General features: G+C 47.9%; 1 protein-coding gene across 5 annotated transcripts in view; it reads right to left on the reverse strand.

Moving 5' to 3' along the window:
- Positions 1-21,122, reverse strand: part of EHF (ETS homologous factor) — a 42,243-nt gene that overhangs the window by 10,847 nt on the left and 10,274 nt on the right. For 4 of the 5 annotated variants that reach the window (XM_036326250.1, XM_036326251.1, XM_036326249.1 and 1 more), the window contains 5 exons: positions 9,693-9,792; positions 5,424-5,669; positions 2,903-2,965; positions 217-285; positions 31-99 (listed from right to left, as the gene is read on the reverse strand). In XM_036326250.1, the coding sequence (XP_036182143.1) occupies positions 31-99; positions 217-285; positions 2,903-2,965; positions 5,424-5,669; positions 9,693-9,789 (544 nt within the window). In that variant the 5' untranslated portion in view covers positions 9,790-9,792. The remainder of the gene's footprint in view (positions 1-30; positions 100-216; positions 286-2,902; positions 2,966-5,423; positions 5,670-9,692; positions 9,793-21,122) is intronic. The other variant, XM_036326252.1, reaches the window with a different exon arrangement.

Raw genomic sequence — 21,122 nt, forward strand, 5'->3', positions numbered from 1 at the left:
CACACAGCCTCTGATGTCAGGACAACTTACCTACAGGAAGGTGATTGGTGGTTGTCATGGAGATCTGGGCTCGGCAGAATGTTTTGCTGTCCAACAAATCTGTAGCCATGAAAAGATAAAGGACATTGAGAGCCCCCTCTGACGACAGAATTTTTTGGCTATTAGGATAGCAAAATCAGAATGTAAAAGGGCGTGCAGTGCTGGGGAGTTAGTTACCTACTGTGCTACCATAGTTGGTGTCATATAAATAGTTTTCTTCTTTCCAGGTGTTCATGATGGAAGGGTCTACAAAGGACAGAAAATGGGAACGGTTAACAATCATCATCCCTGGGAAAGAGCTTCCCTTTTCTAACTCACGGCTCATTAGGGAGGCATAGGAGCTAGGGGGTGGTCTCCAGAGTGTAGGGAGACACTGCTACTCCAGCCACCTGTTACTTTATAATAATGTTACCCTCTGTTTCTTCCAGTGTCCTGGGGAAATGGACTTTGCTATAGCTCTATCCGTGTGTTCTGCACCTGTTGCATTGTGGGGGAAGTTGCAACAGTGGAATTCTGACCTAGACCAATGCTTGGGTTTCCTGGGAATTTTCTCAGAGTGGACACGGCAGGGGGTGGGTTCAGGAGCCTGACCTTGTCTTGCATTCTACTACACAGGGACCAGAATATTTTTACACTAGAAAAAGACATTGTTAGAGACAAATAAATTCATGATTAATGAACAACTTTTTCCAGTAATATGTTCCTGGGAGAATTAATGATGTTTCCGTCAGGAAAAAAAAAAGTCTAGTCATTTTCATCATAGTGTCTTCATTGCTGCAATCCAGAGAGATCTCTCCTCAAGTTGGCAACAGCCCCCTCCCTCTAGGATTTCTCCAATTAGCTTAAGGGACAACATGATATTCTCAAAACACAAATCCAACAACTTTTAAGAGTAGGGCCCCATTGCCTCATCTTGCAAAAGCATCTCTCTCCCTCTCTCTCTCTCTCTCTCTCTCTCTCTCTCTCTCTCTCTCTCTGCAAGCATGTCTGACTCTGATTGACTCTTCAGATTTCAGATTCAAAGAAAACTCCCCTCTACCTACCCCAAATGAAGCCCAACTCCTACGCAACCCCCACATCTGGGCTAGTCTCCAACAGAAGCATTTTCTTTCCTGGCTGGCAGAGAGCTGCAAGATCTGGCAAGGAGTGCTCACCTCGTCCCTACCAGGAACTTCCTGCTTTCTTCTCTTCACAGATCACGGCTGCCCTCGGCTCCCCTCCTGCCCAGCTTCTGAATTTCTGGGCCGGGTGGTAAGTCACTGGCCGAGTTTCATTTTGTTTTTACAACATAAAAGGTATAAAACCTGAGTCATTGGCTAAGTCCTCTTGTTTACGACACAGGGATTTAGCTGGTATTTTAACTAATAGCTACGTGTTTGGGCACTCCAAGCCCAATCTCTTGGGGTTACACCCTCTCTCCTTGTTGGGTCACCTCGTACACCTGTTGTTGTCTCTGAAAACAAACTGAACCAAAAGGTTTGGAGGTGTCGGCCCCTCTGTGAGCCTCTTCTCCCCTCCTCCCTGGGCGGACCTTCTCCTCCACCCTTTGGCTTAGCTTTTCTGAACTGGCAACACAAGAATGTCTGGATGGTCAGGGAGGAATTATCGAGTTACTTGGGACCTCTGCATGCCATCCTGGCTATGGTGGGGCTATCTGCCCGGTCACTGTGGGGGTGGGGCACACCATCTCCCTATTAACCCCCTGTATCTGCCTCTACGACAGCCAGACCCATAAAGCACAGACCATCCAGGTAACCCAACCCCTGGTCTGTGGGAGAAGGCAGAGCTAGGACACGCTAATTAACATGCTTAGCAGCTATTGTTTTTGGCTTCAATAATAGTAGACTAGCCCCCTTATAAAAGAGCAAATAATTGCATGGGGCCAATTTGGGCTCTGGATGGCTCACAAATCACTCCTAGGTGCAATTCTGCCCTTAATGACTGGCACGCAACCCTCGGGCAGGCCTGAGGGCTCTCATGGCTTGCAGCCGCACCGATGAGGACCTGGACCTGGGGAGCAACCCTGGAGCAGTGGCAGCTGCACAGTCTCATCATGGCCAGTGAACTTTCAGGGACTTGCATAGCTCCCCTTAGACCAAGAGGCCATAGGCCAAAGGTCAATGTGCAAGGAAATCCGATTTGTGCAAGGCCACTGGGCAAAACTTCTTGAGGCAGTTATTGCCCCCTGCAAGTCTCCAGAGGTGACCGAAAGTCCCCAGGTGAGAGATTAGGATGGGGGAAGGAGAACAAAAATGAATAGGGATACCGTGGGACTGCAGACCCCTTTGAGAGCCCGGAGTAATCTTTTACCTAAATGCACAGAAAGCAGAAGTTGGGTTCCATAGCTGCCTTTGACATTCCTACGAAACCTCTGAGAGCCCTAGAAACCACAGTAAGTACAACAGCAAGTCTGTATCTTCGTCCTTTTTTGTAACACTCCTACCAAGGGAGGGGGAGAGGGAGAAACATAGATCCTTCCTCTTCTCTCCCTTTGCTTCTCCTAACTTGGTCAAGTCCCCTGACTCTGTGGTGAGAAGGAGGCCCACATAGACTTTGCAATTTTCCCAGCTCCTGGAGCGGAGCCTGGATGATGTCCTGACCAGTAGTGGGAAGCAAAGAAATGTGGGCAGAATTGGTCTCACCATCAGTCTAGAAATCAGAAATAGTTGGGAGTCACTGGTCCCAAGCCCAGGGGACGAGGCCCACAGAGGGTGGCCCCTTGGAGACAGCCAGGGAAGAGGCGTCCCTGGGTTTCCTGCCAAAAATACTGGCTCCTTCCTGCTCCCACACTCCTTCGCACTCACTCCCCATTGTCCCCCCCAGGGATTTGCCTACCAAGTTGGCTCTCTTTGCTACTACTCACCCATTTGTTCAGTCTTGACAATGACATTGTGTGTGGACTGGAACAGGTCACTGCTGCACTGGCCTGTGAAGGGCAGATTGGGAAAGTCAGAGCGGGCCCGCAGGGAGCCAAAACTTAAACAAGGACGGAGCCGACTTCTGGGAAGAGCTTCTGCCAGTCCCACTGCCTGATCGCCTGACCACCTCTGTTTGCTTATGGGAGGGGGCTTCCCTCTCTGGATCTACAAACTCAAGCTTGAACTTCCTGGCACAGAAAAATCAGTAGCTCAGGCACCCACATCGGATGGAATTATGTGGCCTTGTATAGGGAAGGCATCCAGTCTGGTGGCAATAGAACTTCAGAAGTCAGAAGATCAGTGTTCCACTAAGAACTGCAAGACACTTCCTGGGTTTTGGTTTCCTCATCTGTAAATTTAGGGGATTAAACTATATAAAGTCATTACTAGATGGTATCTAAGGTGCTTTCCCAGCTAAGATATGACACGAGATGAAAACGCAAATATAAGGAAAACCAGTTTAATTTAACTGGCTTTATTCTTCTTTGATCTTAAAAGTAATCAAATTTATTCTTATTAGACCCAATCTATGAGCTATGGCTGGGTAAATGCAGTGATTCTTCCCTTCTTTATGCCTTGCAATTCCTCTCTGGATGTGTCATAAGTAAAAAAGCATGTATATACAGATGAATAAAGGTCATAGGATTTTTCTCCCTAGCCAGATTATAAATATCTCAGGAGCAGGGGTCATGCTCTAACCTCTCTGGCCTTCAGTTGTCCCATCTGTAAAATGGGTACAATATTTATTGTCTCAGAAAGTCATTAAATGAATCAACTCACTTAGCATGCCTAGGATACGTAAACACTTAATAAATGTAAGTTAATGGAATGTCTACAAAAAGGCAAACAACAATCAAAGGTGAGAAATCTGGTCATTAGCCACTTCCAGAGGCACCAGCAGCATCCAGTGGGACCAAACAAGTCATGGACGGTCAGAGATGGAAGGTCAAAGACAGCCACATCACCTCCCCGGACTCCCCACCTTGGGCTTCAATCAGGGCAAAGCTTTGAAGGTCTGGATTTAATTGGAGGTGGGAAGGTAAATATTTTTAATTCCTCAAGTGTAAGTCTGCTCTTTCTGAAGATTCCTGGGGATTATTTATAGAGCCTTGTTTGGTTTGGTTCTAGTAAAAGAAAATGTGCAACCATGTCTGTGAGGGGAGGGGGGGCGGGAGGAGAAGGAAGTGCCCAGGAGCTGAATGAGGTCATCCAAAATGGCCAGCACCGAAGCCGGCTCTGTGCCCAGGCGGGGACCTGCTCAGCGTTGATGGCAGCTGTCAGGGACCGAATATGGCACATAGCCCTGGGTCTCATGCTTTCCAAAGCCCCAGCTACCTGCCTACATACAGGTTCTGCTAAGACAGACTTGACCATTCTGATGTGGACAGGCCAGCTCACTCTTGTTGTATATCACTGCTTTCCAAAATAGCTGTCGTTCTCAGAGGAGCCATGTTTTTTTACAGCCATTAGCAGGGCAACGTTATGCCAGTGTCAAATACATTCTGCAAGACAAGTTGTCTGCCCACTATGTCTTACAAGCCAGTGTAGAATGTGTGCGTGTGTGTATAAGCTATCGCGACGCACGGTGTTTAAATGGTGGCTGGCAGGGGGCTAGGTGAGACCTTGAAAGAGAGACATTTGGCCTGGCCTGAATGGCTCAATGGTTGAGCATCAACTTGTGAGCCAGGAGGTCACAGTTTGATTCCCAGTCAGGGTACATGCCCGGGTTGCAGGCTCAAACCCCAGTGTGGGGTGTGTACGAGGCAGCAGATCAATGACTCTCTCATCATTGATGTTTCTATCTCTCTCTCCCTCTCCCTTCCTCTCTGAAATATATATATAATTTTTTTTTTAAGAAAGACATTTGGCTCTAAGGGCAGCACCAACTCCAGAAATCACTGCAGAAACTTCCTACACGTGTCCAGACCATTAGCTCTAACTCCCTTTTTTGTTGTTGTTACTTAACAGAACTTTTAAGAATCTGCTGAAATATTGTAAGTCTGCTCCCCTTCCCTCCCAAAACACAAACATAGACCTAATTTTGCATATCTTCTTACTATCTTAGGTTCCACCTTAAGAACCTCGGTCTGGAAGTTTCGAAAAAAAATAGCCATGATGATCTTAGCAAGCAAGTAATTGGGAATTAAGCTATCAAACCCTGTTTGCAAGTCAAAGAGGAAAGGTTTTCTGAGAGGAGCGAGTATTCTGTGAATACCCTGCTAGCACATCTCCTTGATCATCGGCCACAGGAGAGAGTTAAATTACACTGGGTTTGTATGGGTCTTGACACACTCGCAGCCTAGTTTTTCTGCTTGTTCTCTCCCCTCCCTTCTACTTCCCTGTCTTGGAAACAGTAATTTGGAGGTGAGACCATCCTTTGATGCCCCCTGACTAGGATCCCTGCTGGCTGCAGAGGCTTTGCTCTTCTCAGCTGACTCCTAGCGAGATGGAAAGAAGGACAATCACCGTTCCACTTGAGATGCTGCAAGTTGCTGTAAAGGAGCTGTCCCGCCGTTCCCGCCGCCCGGATGAACTCCTGCAAACTCATGTTGCACAGGTGCTCGCCGTTGATGTCGAACTCCTGGAAAGGGATGCAGCTGGCGTCCAGCTGGTTGGTGTCCAGCAGGTGCTGGAGCCACTCCCACACCTGGTACTTGGTCCAATACTGAGGATGGATTTCATGCCACTGGCCTCCAAAAAATCCACTGGAAACTGCAAAACAGGGGGTGGTTCTGAGTGACCCATGGTTGTTCCTGGGCATAATCCCAGGCAGGGGTGGGGTGGGGTGGGGTGGGGTGGGGATGCGTCACTGGCGGCCAGAAGTCATGAGGATCGGATCACAACCACAGTCCCTGTGCACCAGATGGGGCCGGAGCAGGAGACAAGCTCTGTAGAGGAGGCCCTTGGAAGTGTGGTCCTTTTTCTAGTTGTGATGGGGCCATGCATTTAGCCCCTGTGCATCTTGATGCCCTCTTCAGTATCAAATACTTACCCCTGGGAGCTGGATGAGGACAGGAGACCTGAAATACCCTGAGATCTTGAGTTTATTCCCCACCTTCCCCCAAAGTTCCATGAAAGAGAAAGCATTGCTGGTTTCAGCAACTTATTAGGTATTGTTCACCCCTACATAGTTCTCGTTCTCTCTTCTTCCCCCTGTCTCCCTCCCATCTTCTTCTCTCTCTTACACACACATATACACATCCACATCTCAAATTCAGACCATTTTCAGCCAAAAGTGAGGCCAGAGAGTAAGGTTCTTTTCTCTATGCTGCCTTTGCTTCTCCTCACAGTGGTCTAGGTTCCTCATCCGCTAACTGTGCTGACCCCTCCCTGCCCCACACTGGTTACAATAGCTACTGTGAGGTCATTTCCTTACACAGTTACCTTAACTTAGGCCACTTCCCATCATCCACTGAAATTAGGTACCAAACTGCCAAGCCACGCATTGAGGCTCTTCACTAGCTATTGATTCTTCTATGGCCTTTTTTCTATGTTGTCCTTTCAGGCAAGTTTCTATTCTACCAATCACTCCCTGTTGAATTCCTACGCAGCTTTCAAACTCTGACCACCCCACGAGGGAAGTCATCACAGACTCCCATTTACTGTGAGGGCTGCTGTCCTGTGAATCGCCAGGAGACGTGTTGGGTATTTCTCATAATGACTTTTATCATGTTCTGCTTTCCTTTAGGAGTATCTAAGTACTGTCTTATTCTCCTCTGTAAATTGTAATGCTCAAGGTCATGGGCCCTGTCTCACGCATCTTTGTGCCTCCAATGAAAACTATCTTAGAGGCCTTGCCATCTTAGGCACTCGCTATAGATTTCTTTAGTGGCATTTGTTGCTGGAAAAAAAAAGTAATGTGGGAACCTGAAAGAGTTGTGAGGTGCATTCACAAGATGGTTATTTCAAATACCAGTGAAGAAAATATCATTCAAGCCAATAAGAGTTGTTATGTTTAGTATAGGCTAACCATCTGTGTATGGTTACCATCTCATCCTCTCTTAAGAGAACATCATCAGCCCAAAGTCCTAGGGGATGGAGAAGAGAGCGCCAACCAGCCTTTGGGGGCATGTAACAGGGCTGAGAGGTCTTATGGTTTCCTTGTAAACAGAGATCTAGGGGGAATAGCTCTCTCTGGAAAGGTGGGGGGCAGGGGCTAGGGCAGTGATGGCGAGCCTATGGCACGCGTGTCAGAGGTGACACGCGAACTCATTTTTTCGGTTGATTTTTCTTCGTTAAATGGCATTTAAATATATAAAATAAATATCAAAAATATAAGTCTTTGTTTTACTATGGCTGCAAATATGAAAAAATTTCTCTATGTGACACGGCACCAGAGTTAAGTTAGGGTTTTTCAAAATGCTGACACGCCGAGCTCAGAAGGTTCGCCATCACTGGGCCAGGGGAATACACTGTTGCCACCCACTAAGCTGAAGCAGGGGAAATCTAGCTGAACATGATACACAGATATTCCCACAAACTCAAGGGTGGAATGTGTAGCACAAGCAAACTGTCCCTAACTTTTGCTTCAAGGTCATCGTACACCAGTACTTCTCAAACCCTGATGTAAATATGAATCACCAGGGAATGTAGTTCAAATGCAGATTCTGATTACACAGAATCCTGAGCTTCTGCATTCCTAACAAGCTTCCACTGGATGATGATGATGATGATGGTGGTGGTGGTGGTGATGGTAATGGTGATCGTCTGTAGATACAGTTTGAGTTGCAAGGAGTTAAGGAACCCCTAAAGATTGGATTCCCATAATGCCCACGGCCTAGCTCTCAGGAGAGACTGAAGGGGGAATGTTCCCAACCCAATCCCACTTTTGCTCACACCTTCAGAATCCATCCCCCGCTTCTAGATTTCAGGAGCACTAAGACCAGGAGGTCCAGATGATTTAGGCATGAAGGTGGCTGCTTGGGTAACAGCTGCCACTCACAGTGGGTACTTTATCCCCCATACCTCACGTCCAGACAAACGCAGCCCTACACCCTCAGCGTGGACCCTGAAGCAGAAGCCAGTGGTAGAGAGGAATGGGGACAAGGATTGGGAAAATCTAGTCCAAAAATTAAATTACATAGAAATATTTCCAGATATATAAACACACAGAGCTTAGACTGGATGTTTCCAATTCCTCTTCATTTTGGAGGTCTCACAATACACCTGTTTAGGGAGGGGATATTTTTGTGTGGTTCCACGAGTCTTTGTTCTCTTTTTTCTAAAATAATTGTGTTGTTATGATAGTGCAGCTCTGGGAGTGCAAAGAAGAGGCAGTCGCTCTCCATAACCCAACAACCGGCCTGCAGGAATTTCTTCTCTCAACTGCACATGACCCAGATGAAAGGATCGTTCCTGACAGTCCATCCTGTCGGAACTTGAAAGCACCAGAGAATTTTATATGAACTTGACTGGAAAATTCTCCCCATCGGCCAGTGGACTGGTCAGATTCCTGAAATTTTAGATTCCTAAGAGTTCAGGTCTTCTCGGTCTTTCAAAGGACTTCCCCCACCCCATCAATCATGACCAGGAGCTGGGCCTTCTGGGAGGCCTCTGGAAATTAAGAAATAAAAGTGGCACCTACATTCTACTCCCTGCTGAACAAATGGCCCCAGCTTTCAACTAAGCAAACAGGAAAAATGCTGTTTAATGGAGGGTCCAGTCTGAAGACCCTTCCTGCTCTGTTTAGAGTCCTCCTTGGAGGTCCCACAGCAACAGAAAATGTCACTGCCCCGAAAAGGCAGCAGTTTGGTGGGCCAGGTGACCAAGCAAGGGAAGGTCACCTGTGCACGCTTTCAACTATGTTTGGCTAGAGTTCCGCGTTAAGAGGCGGAGCTGCACATGGACCAGCTGCAATTGGAGAGCATAATCCTTCCATTATCCTCCCACTCCTCCTCGGACTCTGCTCACAACAGGCCTTTTCCATTTTTTAGGGGAGTTGGAGCAGCCGTCTCTGGAGTGGAGATCAGAAGCAGGTGCGGGGGTAGGAGAAGACTTAGAGCTCCGTAAAGCCCCGCTGTTCACCGCCCAGCATTCTGCCCAAACTGAAAGCCTTCACACGGGGTGTGGGGCCCTGATTCAGCAACCACTTTATTCAGTTTCGCTTCTACAGTAAGCCACGGGCTTGGTCACCAAACCCTCTCTAAGCCCCACCACCAACCCCTCCCTCTTCTAATCAATAGGTTCTAGATTAAAGCACCAAAGAGGGGCCTCGGTCTCCTGGCAAGTCTCTTCTCCCCTGACAAAGGTAGGTCACTGGAGCATGAAATAAAAAGTTGAAGCCGCTAAGCCCTCTCCTCCTCGAATTCCATGCTTCCGTGCAACACACACACACACACACACACACACACAGACGCACACGCACACGCACACGCACACGCACACGCACAGACACCTTCCTCTCCTATCCTATCTGGATATCCTAAGCCAAATACTGTTAAAAGTTTCAACAGGTGGCCTTCCCTTTGGGCATCTCCTCTACAACCCTATCTGCCAGGCTGCCCACCCAGAACCTTGAATCTTGGGAGGAAACCATGAAATCTATCAAGTGGGCTTCAGCCTGCAGCACCGGGGGCCTAGAGAGAACTCCAGCACGAAGACTTTCCCCCATCCCCGCGGTTCCTCACATCTCCTGCTGCATCTCATACCTTAAGTTGGAAAACGAAACCTAATGAAAGTAAAGCAAAACCCCCCTGAGACTCAACACCCACAGGAGGGGGGCAGGGAGGGGCTTACCATTGCACATGGGGTAGCTGTCTGTCCAGGCGGGCTGCTGGTGGAGGAGGTTGTTGCTGGGGTTGAGATTCATTACACCACTTCCTTCCAGAATCATGATCTGTAAGGCGATCAAACAACCTGTTCAGTCAGTGCCTCTTGGACAATCGTCACCGGAGAGTACAGGTCAGAGAGTTAATTTAGGAAGAAAGGAAAAAGCATTTGCCCTTCCCACCATTGCCTCCAAAGCCTATTGCTACGGCCCCTTCCGTAAAAGCAAAACTCGCTGGCGATTAAAAATTTCCAGGTTCAGTTTTCATATGCACAAGGCAAGTTTTTACAGCCACCCATTCATAAATGAATAATCTCCGATCGGGAATGAAGCGAAGGGAAAATGCAATACCTGCTCACAGGGCGCGTCTGGCCAGAAGCCAAGCCTTTTTTTTTTTTTTTTTTTTTTTAACAATAGTGAAAATGCCAAAGAGATTTTGTTTAAAGTGGAACTGCAAACAGTGAAAATCCAAGCTGGTAGAGGCACAGACCTGGCACCTGCGTGGGAGTCCTAGCCCACCAGGCAGGCCCTCACCCGGGCACCCAGCAAGTGTATCTGCCATGGGTGGGCAGGGGTCAGAGGGCCTCGGTCATATTTCATCCAGAGCTCCTCCAGCATCTGGCTGCATGGTAATATCAGGAATCCATTGGTTTCCCTGACAAGATACTGCCCCTCCCCTTCCTTCCCGATACGAATTCTGACCAGCTTTCTCTCTCCTCTTAGACTATCATAAGCTCCGAAAGTGACCGAGCAGTGACTTTTTCAGTCCGAGGGCTCATTTTCTCAGTAAAGGGCCTAGGAGAAGAGCCCGTCTTCCATGGGCTTGCTTGAATTTGTTAAACAATGTACCAATTTTACACTTTGAAAATACTTCTTCACTTCTCCAGCATCTATCATGTTCTCACCCAAGCCAGGCACCCTCCACCTTCAGACCTCAGCCCCATGTGAATGAACGAATGCTCAGTCATTCAAAAGGAGATCAGCCAGGTGCCAGAGGTGCTTGACCCTTACTGGGATCCGGAATGTAACCTGCACTCCCTAAACGTTGGGGTAGGGACAGGGAGCCAGCTTCATAGCAGCCGATCACGGAAAGTTTTCTGCCTGTTTGGGGGGGGGGGGGGGGCGGAATCTTGCATCCTTAAGTGTCCCCCAGGATCAAAGTGCCCACCCAGAGTGGTTCCAGCCCTCAAAACCCTTTGCTCTGATTTAGCCACTGCTCCTTTGGTTCTGTGGAGGGCCTGAGAGGGGAGGGGAGGGACCGGGAAAAGGAATACAAAATCATTCGTGTATTCATTTATTCAACAAAAATGTGTCAGCCCTCTAAGAGTCTGGGCATTGTCTTAGGTACTGGGGACAGAGCAGTGATGAGGAGTTAATTAGGTTAGACAGAAAATTTTATGGTGATTATAACTAACTAGATCTGAGCCTGCTCTTATCGTCATCACAGTTGTTTGGCAAAAATTGGGCCTGAATCCAGTCTATATAGAAGGTGAGAAAGGGCCTTGACTGGAGATTAAATTAGTTCCTACACTTGGCACACAATAGGGCACGGCTCCATGAAGGTGTCACTATGAGGAGAGACGCAATCTTTTTGGATAACCTGAACCAGAAAGAGCCATGGGTTTCAGTTCTCTGACACAAACACCTAAAGAAAGTGACTAAATTGATTTTTTAAGAATATGTTATTGCTTTTTAGAGAGAGAGGAAGGGAGAGGGAAAAACTCAGAGAGAAACATCAATCCATTGTCTCCCGAATGCACCCTGACCAGGGATTGAACCCACAATCTGGGCATGTGCCCTGACTGGGAATCGAAACAGAGCCCTTTCCATACACAGGATGACGCTCAACCAACTGAGCCACCCTGGCCAGGGCGACCAAATTGATTTTTAAGTTCCCTTACAGAAACCTCTTTGATTCTTACCCTCAGAGAAGGAAAAAACAAAACAAACAAAAAAACCCCAAAAAAACAACTGAAAGCTTTCCCTTTTTCACAATAACTGGGCCTTTTCCCATCCAACTTTTTAGAACAATCGCCGTAAAGCTAAGAAATCAGGTGAGGGACTTCAAGGCAAAAGAAAACCTCTCCGTCCCCAGAAGGGTGCCTGGGGAAGGGAAGGGGCATGGCCGGTCTCCTGTTTGCTCAAGGCCGGGCTTGAGCCAAAATGTGCTCAACCACAAGCAGTAAAAAGGTTACTGTTTAACCCTGAAAGGGCTGAAGCTCAGAGCCCAGCCCATCTGCAGGGAGGAATAGGCCCTCCAGGCTGGGGGGATGGGCAGGGAAGACTTCCCTGAAACTATTATTTCACAAGGATCTGCCTGCAGGGCTGTTTCTAAATGGCCATTTCAGTGGAAGCAAGACCTGCCCTGGCCAATTCTGAGTTACCTCCTCGGTTGGCTCAGATCTGTCACCACTTCTCCCTAAAGAAAACCCCGGGAGGCAGGGTGATGTAAGGGCTACGCTCCCTGGTTTGGGAGCTGGGGAGACGCAGGCTCACATCCTAGTTCCCCCGTTACTGTGCCTGACCTTGAGCCGCTTCCAAGTCTCTTTAGCCAAACACTTCCTGATGTTCACTTTCTCCACCTGCAAAATGGGAACAACCCCACACTCAAAGTACTAGGAGGCCATTGAGGCCCTGCCCGGAGAGAACTTAGCGGGCAGCAAAAAAGAATTCAGTGAATGTCACAGGACAACGTGGACCAGTTCTCCCCTGGAGATCTGGTGCCACAAGCCCCTTTCCTCGGGGCAGACATCATTTCTTGCCATGACCTTCGGGCGGCATCCAGAACTCCTCAACCCACAGAAGAACCTTGAGGGCTACAAGGTCGCAGCTACCCATCACCACCTGCCCCCCCCCCCCCCCAAGAGGCTGGCATGCATGAGCACTGCTCCCTGCTGGCACCCCCTTTCGTAGGGAAAGCAGCCAGCACAGCGAGGGCCCCTTTTTTACAGGGCGCAGTAAATGGTTACTACTCATAAAAGAGTTTATGTGACTTAATCCTTAGTGAGTCAGAGTTCACTTGAGCTCACCCAGGCTTGTGAGAAAAGGAGGTCAGTGTCTCTAGTCCAGCATGTCACTGCAGGGACAGTGGCCCTGGAGTGGGCACAGAAGGCCCCGGGCTCACACAGCTGAAGGCCTTTCACCAAGCCCTACCCCCTCCCTCCATCCCCCACCCCAGGGCCTAGTCCTTCAGGTGTAAAACGAGGGCATTTGCACCCCAACAGCCCCAAGGACTGTTGTGGAGATCAAATGAGATCATGGATAATAAATGTGCCTTGAAATTTGTTTTTTTAAGGCATTATTATAACCAACACACCCACACTCCCATTTACTAATACAGAATTTCTGTGGTACCTTGTGATTCCTTTATGGGGTACAAAAAGCAATGTTTTTCATTTAAAAGTAGGGGGATCATTTAATGCCCTTCTTTAAGCTTCCTGCTTTACCTTCATCATCGCTTTTATTGTTTTCTACCAAAAGACAAATTAAAAACAAAACAATACACAGCAAAGCATCTAGGATGCGAGGTGGAGACTTGGGATCTTTGAAGCCTGGGGTAGAATTCAGGCTCCATTCTGAGCCAGGTGACTTTGAGTATGTTAACTTATTTCTTCCCTGGTTTAAAAGGGGGAGTCTGGGAAAACGTTGATGTCCCTTAAGCCTAGGACTGCTTTGAAGGATAAGTAGTCTAATGGGTTTAAAGGGGTCTAACCCAGCACCAGCACACGTGCCCCCAATAAAAATCAGTTTCCTTTCCTTTCTTTAAACATCCATTCTCAAGACACTTCTCTAACACACTTTACTTTTTCCAGGACTGAAGAAGTAAATTCAGAGCCTAAAGTAAGGCTGACTCCACCCTTCGAGTCAAAAGCAAGCTGGAGGAAGGACTCACCCCTCCCCATCTCTAGCTCAAGGGGGAATTCTGGGAGGTGGTCCTCAGTCACGTGCAGTAGGTGAAAAGCAGCATTTTCCAACCTCTGCATGACTGATGTCTGGGCTGGGGTGGTTCTTTGCTGCAGGATCATGCTGTGCATTGCAGGATGTCTAGCTGCATCCCTGGCCTCTAGAATCTAGTAGCATCCCCAACCCCCCAAAATGTCCCCTCAAGCTAAACCATCCCCAGTTGAGAACACCGGATTAAAAGTAGAGCCTATGGCAGTGACAGCTCTGACTTTGATCTTCCTAGTGTGATGACCTTGGGCTGTCCTCTACCCTTTGTGAGTGTCTCTATTCTCTCCTGGGAAACAGAAATGGCATTACTACCTACCACGTAGGCCCATGGGAGGATGAAATGAGATAGGGGACAGTAAGGCCCCAGTACAGTGCCTGGCCCAAACCAAGTAATCCAAGTCACGGTGTCCTAAGTGGAAGCTTAAGAAAATGCACTGGGTATCAGGGCCAACTTTGTCTATTCCCAGGTGGCATTCTGGAAATATAGCATAAATTGTTGCTTGGGCTACTAAAAATTACACACACACACACACACACACACACACACACACACACACACACGCAAACTGTAAATTGCATTTCAAACCCAAGGACTGAAATGCAAGGTAGGTTATCCAGGGGGGGTTTCATCTCCATTCTCTTATCCCCCTTCACATATAAGAAAAATGGGAGGAACAGTATTTGGCTCCAGACTCCCATTCATCATCTACACTTTCACACTGACCAAGACGTTACCTCCATGCAAAAGCTTCTAAGACAGACACTTTTGGAGACAGACATGTACAATTTCTTGGAAGAGGAGGAGCCATGCTCCTGCCCAGTAGACTAGAGCAGGGGTCCTCAAACTACGGCCCGCGGGCCACATGCAAATACAAATATTGTATTTGTTCCCGTTTTGTTTTTTTATTTCAAAATAAGATATGTGCAGTGTGCATAGGAATTTGTTCATAGTTTTTTTTTTTTAAACTATAGTCCGGCCCTCCAATGGTCTGAGGGACAGTGAACTGGCCCCCTGTTTAAAAAGTTTGAGGACCCCTGGACTAGAGTATGTATGGATGAGAACCTCACACCAGGCTTCCAGCCAGGACCTCTTAGGCAGCAGCCACCCTGCAAATGACGATGGGCCAGGAGGGCTTGACCAACCTGAAACTCATTTTTGCAGAAGCAGCGCTGTGCTGTGCTGGGGTGCCCCTGCCTGAGTGGTGGTGGGAGAGCGAGGCCACTCTCTGCTCCCCACTTTATTAATGGGAAGTTTCAGGTTAAACACAAATTCCTACACAGCCCCAAGTTGCTTCTGTGCCACCCACACATAGAGACGACCCACCACCCTGTGCCCACACCTCTTCTAGGTCTTCATCAAAGTTAGAGTCCCTTCCGGCCCCAGCTCTACCACCCCAGCGCCTGAGGGGCAGGGACCGCAACACTTGGCATGATCCTAACGTTTAAGAGTCTCACATTTTGCCCGCGGCTCAGTGGCACACATGGGAGAGGGTGAGCCTGGCCACAGAGACGGGAGCTCACTGGCATCTGAGGTGAAAGGACAAATTCAAGGTGAGAGGAGCTTCACACCAGCCTAGTGTCGCTGTGTTTCTCAGGGCAGAGCCAGAGCTCATACCTCAGATCGGAAGAGAGGCTGGAGAGCGAGGGTGGAAATCTCAATTCCGCCAGCCAGCTGGCTGTGTTGACCTTAGGGAAGTACTACCCTCTCTAAAGCCTCAGTTTCCCCAGATGATAAAAAGCATGGAGGGGATGGAGTTGATGTGCAGATTCAATGAGAATGTCTGTAAAATCCTCAGCATGTCATCTCGTACATGGCAAGTGCCAGGAAATGTTAGTGATTGTCACAGGGCCTGCCCCCGAGTTTCCTTAAACTCTGGTGGTTAGAGTTGGAGACATCCTTGGAGCCAGGGCAGACTCATCAGAGGCAGGATGGTATAATGGTTAGCCCCCCCCCCTCCCCCCCCCCCCCCCCCACCCCGCATCCCTCCAACTCAGGAGTCAGAGAGCCACAGTTCAAATCCTGCCTGGCTTTGCCAATTTGCTGAAGGGGCAAGTTTGGACAAGGAATTCAACTTCTCTCGGCCTTAGCTTCCTCATTTACGATATGAAAAGGGTTGTTGAAAGATAAAATGAGAGGATACCATAAAATGCATAGAGAAGTGTTTGATGCATGGTAAGCACTTGTCAATGTTAGCTGGTTCTTATCAAAATACTTGTTATTTGTTGTGTTGTTTCTATTTTGTTGAATATCCAAGGAGGAAATGGAGGGCCAAGTTAATTTCAAGCAAGGCCTGTAGCCTCTTCCATCTACACAGTCTACTAGCTGGCACCATGGAGCCTAGAGCTGGATTTTCCGCCTCCCCACCCCCCATTCGGGCTGCTGTGTGGACGCACCATTAGGCCGAGCTATGAGCAGCATCTCTCAGCCATTGCTCACAGAAGCCGTGCTATGCCCCCGTGGGCATGGTGCCTGCCTAGGGGACTGCAAGCCATTCCTCCTGCCCCCATTCCTCCCACAAGACACACTGTGCCCGAGGCTGCCAGCAGCAGTGGGAGGGCACACCTCCACAGACCCCGGGTATCGCTCTGCGTTGCACTCCCACACCACAGCTGGTGTACAGGTGCAAAGGAGAGCATCATGTCTAAATGGGAGCTCCTGCCAGAGAGTGGCCACAGGGCCCCTTCCACCCACAGGGCCCCTTCGCATGAGGAATGCTCAGTCACCACAAAGCATAGGGTCTGGGATTAGAGCGAATAGAGACAAGAAAGCAAGAGGAAGGAGGCACCACTGGGACTCTGGCAGGGAGCTGGGGCCATGTACCCCCGAACCCAGGAGGCTATGTCCAGTCTCAGGACTCCTATCAAGGCCAAGCATTGCTCAGCAGGCTTTTCCTCTTACATGCCGAGAGAGAACCTCCCAGCAAAGACAAATACAGCCCAGCTGGGCTTGCTCAGCTGGAGGGAATGTCTTTTGCTCCATGGTGGGGTTACTGAGACCTGGGACTGAATGCTATACAAATAATGATAATTATCATTATTACTAGAGGCCCAGTGCATGAAATTCATGCATGGTGGGGTCCCTCAGCGGCCTGCACCCTCTCACAATCCAGGACATTCCTCTCGTAATCTGGGACCGCTGGCTCCTAATGGCTCACCTGCCTGCCTGTCTGATCACCCCTAACTGCCTCTGCCTGCCTGCCTGATTGCCCCTAACCACTCTGCCTGCCTGCCTGTCTGATCACCCCTAACTGCTACTGCCTTGGTTCCCACCATGGTGGCTTCGTCTGAAAGGACGTCCGGAATGACATCCGGAAGGTCGTTCAGCTATCCAGTCTAATTAGCATATTATGCTTTTATTATATAGATTACCTTAAAGTATCTAGGGCTTACTGGACACTTAAAATGTGCCAGCTCTTTGTTAATAGTTTTAAATGCATTACCTCAGTCAAGACAATAACTCCATAAGGCTAATATTCAGATATTTCACAGATGGCCAATCTGAGGCTCAGAGAAGTTAGGTAACTTGTCCAAGGTTGCACAGCTTAGCAAGAATTGGAGCTAGAAGAGAATTCAATTTTGGACTGTCTAGCAACAAACCCTGGGAATTTAGCCACTTTCTGCTGAGAAGAAGGTATTTCCCAGAGAAGAATGTTGCCCTCAGCTCATCCTCACCCCCACACCCTTCCATACATAGTCATGCATTCGCCCTGTGCCATTTGGGGCCTCACGCCTTTACCACACTTCTCCAAGGTGATAAAATTCCCTGGCCCATCAATCATGCAGGACCCTTATTGAGACCCTCTTTCCCTTTTGCCAGAGCAATCTCAGACCATCTCACATTCTAATATATCCAAGAGCTCCTTTCAGGATGAAAAGAATAGAAAGCTGCCTTCATTTTGCCTCTCCTACAATATGCTTAGGCAGGAATATGCTAATGGTTCCAAAGCTGGGACAGTTTCATCCATGATACTCTTTTAGCCATTAAAGCAGAACTATGCACATATACATAGGTACACACTTGCAGGCATACATATACACATACGTGTATACATACATACACACAGGATAGGGCAAATGTAGGTTTAGTTGTTCGTAGGGAAAACAATACAATAATTAATAAATAATAATAATACAAGAATAAACTCTGTGCTTTAGGTACTCACAACTGTAAACCTACTTTTGCCATATCCTGGCAAAATACTTTCTCTATGACTCTATAAAGTCATTTTCTTTTATATTTTGGATTTAAACTGGTCCATAATTATTTGTGCTTTACCTGGATGAGACCTCAGGCCCAAAAGCACAGACTGGGGGCGCTAAGGGCCACAGAGCAGACTTGAAGCAGGGCTTGTGCCTATACAGTGGGGCCTTGACTTACGAGTGTCCCGACTAACGAGTTTTTTGAGATACCAGCTGTCTCTCGGATGATTTTTTGCATTGAGTTGATAGAGTAATTTGAGTTAACGAGCTCCTTAACGAGCTCAGTCTCCGAACGAATTACACTCGTAAGTCAAGGCCCCACTGTATTCTCTGTCCCCAACCCCAGAGGACTGTAATCAAAGCCATGGTCTGCTGCTGTCCCAGCTCCTGTACTCATTCAACCACACCATCCCCAAATTGCCACGAAATTGGGTAATTTTACTCCTCCAGCCAGAAGAGCAAGTTGGCATTTTGAACAATTGCTGTGGCAATGACAACAATATCCAGACCATTCTCGGTCCTTAACCAGTTGCCAGCAGGTGAAGTCCAAGTCTTTGCCTTACGGATGTTGCAACAGTGTCCTGACTTCCCGTTTCAGTATGACTGTCATTTCAAAGGAACTACACTCCCAACCAGGAGGGAAGAAAGTTCACATACGTGCAAAGTCTCGCTGAATGTAATACAGGCAAAATTCATGTTTTTCAAGTGAATCAAAATGTGAATCAAGCTTGGGGAATGTATTTGATCCTCTCGGGATGACATCACAGGTCATTTCATAACCCTGTAATGTGTTTTGAAGCAGACATTTCATGCTCCCAGGGGCAACATCTGAAGTACTAGTCCTGGGCTTTCAAGCGTTTTCGTGAGCAATGATGCAGATTTGGGAGGCCAAGTGTCGATCCATTATAGATACACTTTACTGACTGTAAGCCATTTGGAAATAAATATACATATTATGCTGATCTTTATCATTCTTGGTGCCAGACTCAGACAAGACGAAGATACTGACAGCAGACAAGCACTGAAGTTGATTGAAAGACAAGATGACCGTACATGGCCTCCGGAGCCTTTATCAGTCCCATTCAGATGTAACAAATTGAGAAGAATACGGCAAGCTTTGAATCTAAAGGTCACAGCGCCTTTCAAGATCTCAGCAGAAGCCAGGCTCTCCCCTTTTACCAAAACTGCACGTCCAAGCCTGGTTTTGCATGTATTCTGTGGGGCCTGGGCTTTCCAAAGACCTTCCATTGACCCCTACAGGTCTATGGACACCAAAGATCTTTAAGAATTCTCTTTTGCACTCAGGCTGGATTGAAATTTAAAGAAGACTTTTTAGTGGAGTCAGGGTTGGGAGACACCTTTATTCCAACCGACAAGGGAAGGCCTGAGAGATTCTCTTCTTTCTTACTCGGCCTTGTTGCCTTGTTCCCCTACAGGGACACCAGAAGGGCCCCGCTGGCCCTCTCCTTCAGCAACTGATGTGGGAGCCACGCATTCAGCAAGGTCACCCTGGACCTCTGTTTGGCAATGAAGTGAAGAATTCAGCAAACTTTCTACAATCCTGAACTTCCATCTGTCTTCCCACTAACCCTCTTTCTCTATTCCAAAAACAAATGATCCCAAAGTAAAGAAAGTATAGCAAAACAAAACAAAACAAAAACGGCCTCACCTCTTATTATAACCAAAGGCCTTTGCAGGTCTTTGGAGAGGCAGAGGGACTGTTGCATCTAGGTCCTGGATGAGCCTTCTGACCTTACTTTCCTGCTTAGCTAAGAGGCCACACAGGTATTTCAATAGACCACCCGCATCCTCATCACCTGAGGAGGAGTTAAACTTGAAGTTTCCTGGGATCTTACCCATGATCTCAGAATCAGGACCTGCATTTTTACCAACCTCCCTTCACCAATGCTTAAGCCCTCTCATGGGTAAGAACTTCTGGAAATAGGTTCACTTCCTTGCCTTCCCTCATTTCCCACAATAAGGAGATCTCAGTCTTGAAGGAAACATCCATAAATGCCAGGAAATCCTTGAAAAAGTCAGAGACTACACATGCACTCCGGAGAACTTAACCTCCAATCTGTCTGTGTGATTCTATCACCACGTTGTCTGTCAACTTGACCCAAAGCAGGTCCCAATGCCCGGTACCACCTAGCCGGGAAATTCAGCAGGGCTCAGCTGCGTATGAGGATGAGTCTCTGAAGCCTGAACAAACAAACCCGGCCCCAGAGCACAGCATTTGCAGAGGATTTTTATGATGGTTCCTCCTACGAAGAGAATCTTGTGGCGGGCTGAGTCACCCTTTACCTGATCCCACCCTCACCTTAGCCTTTCAAAAGGTTACTTAACCACCCTGGGTTTGAGGCCTCATATCCAGGAAAAGTGGGGTCTCAGCCTTTTAACCTTCAGGGGAGAGAAATGATCATCCAGAAATTCTTGTCATGCTACTATAAATATTTATCCATTTGCATACATATATGACATCTGTATACATATAGTGTCTACTAGATGCTGGGCACTATGCTGGGTGCTGGAAACAAAACACAGACACTATCCTCCCCCGGTAGACTATTCAGCAAGCACAGCACTTCCAAAACAATGGTAGCTCTCTCCAAAGTCATCTGAGCTCAGTCCCCACCTCTGGCTGGGGACAGAGGGGAGCAAGAGCAGAGAGAGACAGACAACCTTCTCTGGCATTTGGAAATGGCCAACCTTGAAAAGAACTTGAACTACGTTTAAAAGCAGGACCGGTCCTCTTCTCTCTGGCAACCCCATGCCCTTGCCTTCACAAGGAAACCCTTACGCAGTCATCAAGTTGGCAGGCAGGGTAAGGCCCCTGAGTTTCACAGAGCAGCCTCAGCCAAAACCAATCACCACTGGGGCAGAATAAAGCCGTCGGTTGTCTGGATGGCTGAATGTCTCTCCCCGAGACAATGGCGTGTTTATGTGTAGGAGGGTTAGGAGCAGGTTGTTAACATGAAACCCACCGTCAACAGGGCAGTGAATTCGGGTGCTGGCAGGGGCTTCTGTTATCTTCGGAATACCCCCCAGAGGGTATAAGCCCTACCTTTTCATTTGAGTTGGCAGCAGAGTTATTTTTTTGCACCTGTTGCTCTGCTCCGATAACAACCAGTTAAGCATTGATTTGTTGGAAAATAAACAGGAAAAAAAAAGCAAAGAAAGGCATCTGCCCAAACAGCCTGAGCTGGTTTGACTGAGCATTCATGCCAATTTGTTTTTCCTATAAAAAC

Source organism: Myotis myotis, unplaced genomic scaffold (assembly GCF_014108235.1).
Source record: "Myotis myotis isolate mMyoMyo1 unplaced genomic scaffold, mMyoMyo1.p scaffold_m19_p_10, whole genome shotgun sequence".
In the NCBI taxonomy this organism is placed as follows: domain Eukaryota; kingdom Metazoa; phylum Chordata; class Mammalia; order Chiroptera; family Vespertilionidae; genus Myotis; species Myotis myotis.